This window comes from Galeopterus variegatus, unplaced genomic scaffold (genome assembly GCF_000696425.1).
Source record: "Galeopterus variegatus unplaced genomic scaffold, G_variegatus-3.0.2 Scaffold334, whole genome shotgun sequence".
Taxonomy (NCBI): domain Eukaryota; kingdom Metazoa; phylum Chordata; class Mammalia; order Dermoptera; family Cynocephalidae; genus Galeopterus; species Galeopterus variegatus.
The window spans coordinates 607,979-610,635 of record NW_007726445.1 but is presented as its reverse complement, the minus strand read 5'-3'; the positions used below and the strand labels follow the sequence as shown (position 1 = coordinate 610,635).

Below are 2,657 nucleotides of genomic sequence, written 5' to 3'. Positions count from 1 at the left end.
TCGAGCCCGCACCGCGCTCAACTAGTGAGCGGACCGGTCTCTATATGGGATCCAAACCCTCAGCAGGAGCGCAGCCGTGCTCCCAAGTGCCGCACTCTACCGAGTGTGCCACCGGGCCGGCCCCAGCATTCTCACTCTTTGATTGACTCTCTATAGTGTGATTTTCTCCTTATTCAATCTCTTCAGCAGTCTCTGTCTATACATTCATTGAAACCCATGCATTCCATTCACCTTAGGTTGTTATCACCCCAGCTCTCTCACACTGTCCTTCCTTGACAAAAACATTCACATCACCTTCTTTGAATAATTTATCTCTTTCTTATGTTATTTATCTTTTCCTTCATCTCCAATCCCACCAATATCTCTTTCTCTGAACCTCTGATTAAACCAAACTTTGATCATTCCCTCAAATCCCCTAAACTTCTCACTTCTACTTCTACCCTCTTTTGCTTCCACTCATTTTTTTTTTACTTCCTCTTTCCTCTAATTCATAACCTTTCTTCCCAAGATCCTATTGAGGCACAGAAGACAGGAGGCTGTGAACTGCATTCTGGTGGGAAGTCTGTAGGCTTCTTTCGGATAGCTTATCAAGGATCAGATTTCATAAGCTTCCAAAACAATTCATGGCTGCCATCCCCTAAGAGTGGAAGTAGTGCTCAGCATGTTTGCAGATTCCTCAATCAGAACCAACATGAAAAGAAAATGGTCCAGAACCTCCTCAGTGACACATGCCCACGTTTCATCTTGGGTGTTCTTGAGGCAGGGAAGGCAGATCTCCAGAGACAAGGTCAGTTGTGTATCTTTCCTCCAAGAATTTTATATTCTAAAATTATACCTTTTCATCATCCCCTTCAAATTTAAGTGGAAAGGTGTGTCTCTCTAAACTAATGTGGAGATCTGATCCTCTAAGTCTGTTATAGGATTCTTGTCTGAATATCTTTCCTGTTCTTTACAGTGAGGCCTGAGGCCTGGCTGTCCAGTGGCCCCAGTCCTGGGCCCAGTCATCTGCTGCTGGTGTGCCATGTCTCCGGATTCTACCCCAAGTCTGTGTGGGTGATGTGGATACGGGGTGAGCAGGAGCAGCCAGGCACTCAGCGAGGTGATATCCTGCCCAATGCTGATGGGACATGGTATCTTCAAGTAACGCTGGATGTGGACACTGGGGAGGCAGCTGGCCTGTCATGCCGGGTGAAGCACAGCAGTCTAGGAGGCCAGGACATCGTTCTCTACTGGGGTGAGAAGGAACTAGGTCCCCAGTTGCACATGGGAATAAGAGGTCCTCAGGCAGATCTAAAATATATGGGATTTTAAGGTTTCTAGAACCAAAAGGAAGAAAAATAGATAACTCAAAGAATAGAAATGTGGATAATGAGGGACTTGTAGATGCAGGTTGATGTTGAGGGTTAGATTAAAGATTCATATCTGAGGGAGGATGAGAGAAGAAATGGAAAGGAAAGAAACTGGGGAGTTAGAAACTTAAATGAATATAAGAAGCCTAGGTAAATGCTATACTACAGGGTGTGAATGGGGGTAAAACAGTTGGTGGATTTGGAATAACATCCTTGGTGTCCACCCAAATCCACAGATCATCACAGCTCCAGGGGCTTGATCTTCTTGGCAGTGATACTGCTTCTGGCTCTTCTGACAGGTCTTACATTTTGGTTTTGGAAGTGCCGGTGAGTTCTTCATGCCCATCTTGTTTTCCCCTCTTTTTTTTCCCCTCTCTGCTCATTTCTCCTCCCTATCACTCCTCAGTCCTCAATTCCCGCTTATGCAGAGTGACTCCATCTCTTTTCTCCTATACTTCATATAGGGCACGCTGTGAGCCTACTCTCTGCGCTTCTCCCTTTAGAATGAGAATCCAGTAACCCAGGGCCATGGGACATACCTGAACACAACATGGTAATGACATCCTTCCAATTGTCCTTGTAAAAATTTGTTTATTTCTGCTTAATGATCAGTTGTCAATATAAGCTAAATGTAATTTTGCAGGGCTTGTTGTTCTGACCTGGGTTCCAGAACTTTAACATTCAACTTTTAACTCTTAATGGAACAGGGTCCTAAAAACCTCCACGTTCAAATATTAATGGATCATCAGGCCCATTTCAGATGTCATCTCCCCTGGAGATCCTTCTCTGATTAGCAAGTGGAAAGTAGTTTCTCCCTCAAATGAACTAGCACCACATTTCAGCTGTATTGTGTTAACTATACTCCTCAGTCCATATCCTTCACTGTAGGTAGTTAGGTCCCTTTCCCCTTCTAATTTTTCACCTCTTTGAGAGCAAAGTATGTGTCTTCTTAATATATGCATTCCTGGTGAAATGTCTTGCCTGCATATAACATGTTCTCAATAAAAATCTGTGTTGAATTTATAGTCTTATTGTCTTCCTTCCTGACACTTTGGTAGTAGTTGAGACTTTTCATGCTCTTCTTGTTAAAAGTCTTGTCATTTGGCCAAGAGACTTCACATTTTCCTAATTGTGTAGTTTCTTCTCTGAACCCCTGAGGAGAAACACAATTTCGTCTCTACCACTCTCATCATTCAGCTAGAGATCTGTTAGAGTTTTGGTGTTATTGTAAGTATTCTAAACAAAAAACAAGGCAGGGTGTAGGCCTTCACTATTCAGAGACAAGCAGTAGAGTGATCACATTGCAGT

General features: G+C 43.4%; 1 protein-coding gene across 1 annotated transcript in view; it reads left to right on the top strand.

Moving 5' to 3' along the window:
• LOC103586383 (T-cell surface glycoprotein CD1a-like) overlaps positions 1 to 2,225 on the top strand; it is a 3,869-nt gene extending 1,644 nt beyond the window's left edge. The window contains exons 2-5 of the mRNA XM_008567644.1: positions 509 to 787; positions 956 to 1,234; positions 1,586 to 1,676; positions 1,814 to 2,225. Of these exons, the coding sequence (XP_008565866.1) occupies positions 509 to 787; positions 956 to 1,234; positions 1,586 to 1,676; positions 1,814 to 1,868 (704 nt within the window). The 3' untranslated portion in view covers positions 1,869 to 2,225. The remainder of the gene's footprint in view (positions 1 to 508; positions 788 to 955; positions 1,235 to 1,585; positions 1,677 to 1,813) is intronic.
• The last annotated feature ends 432 nt before the right edge of the window (positions 2,226 to 2,657 follow it).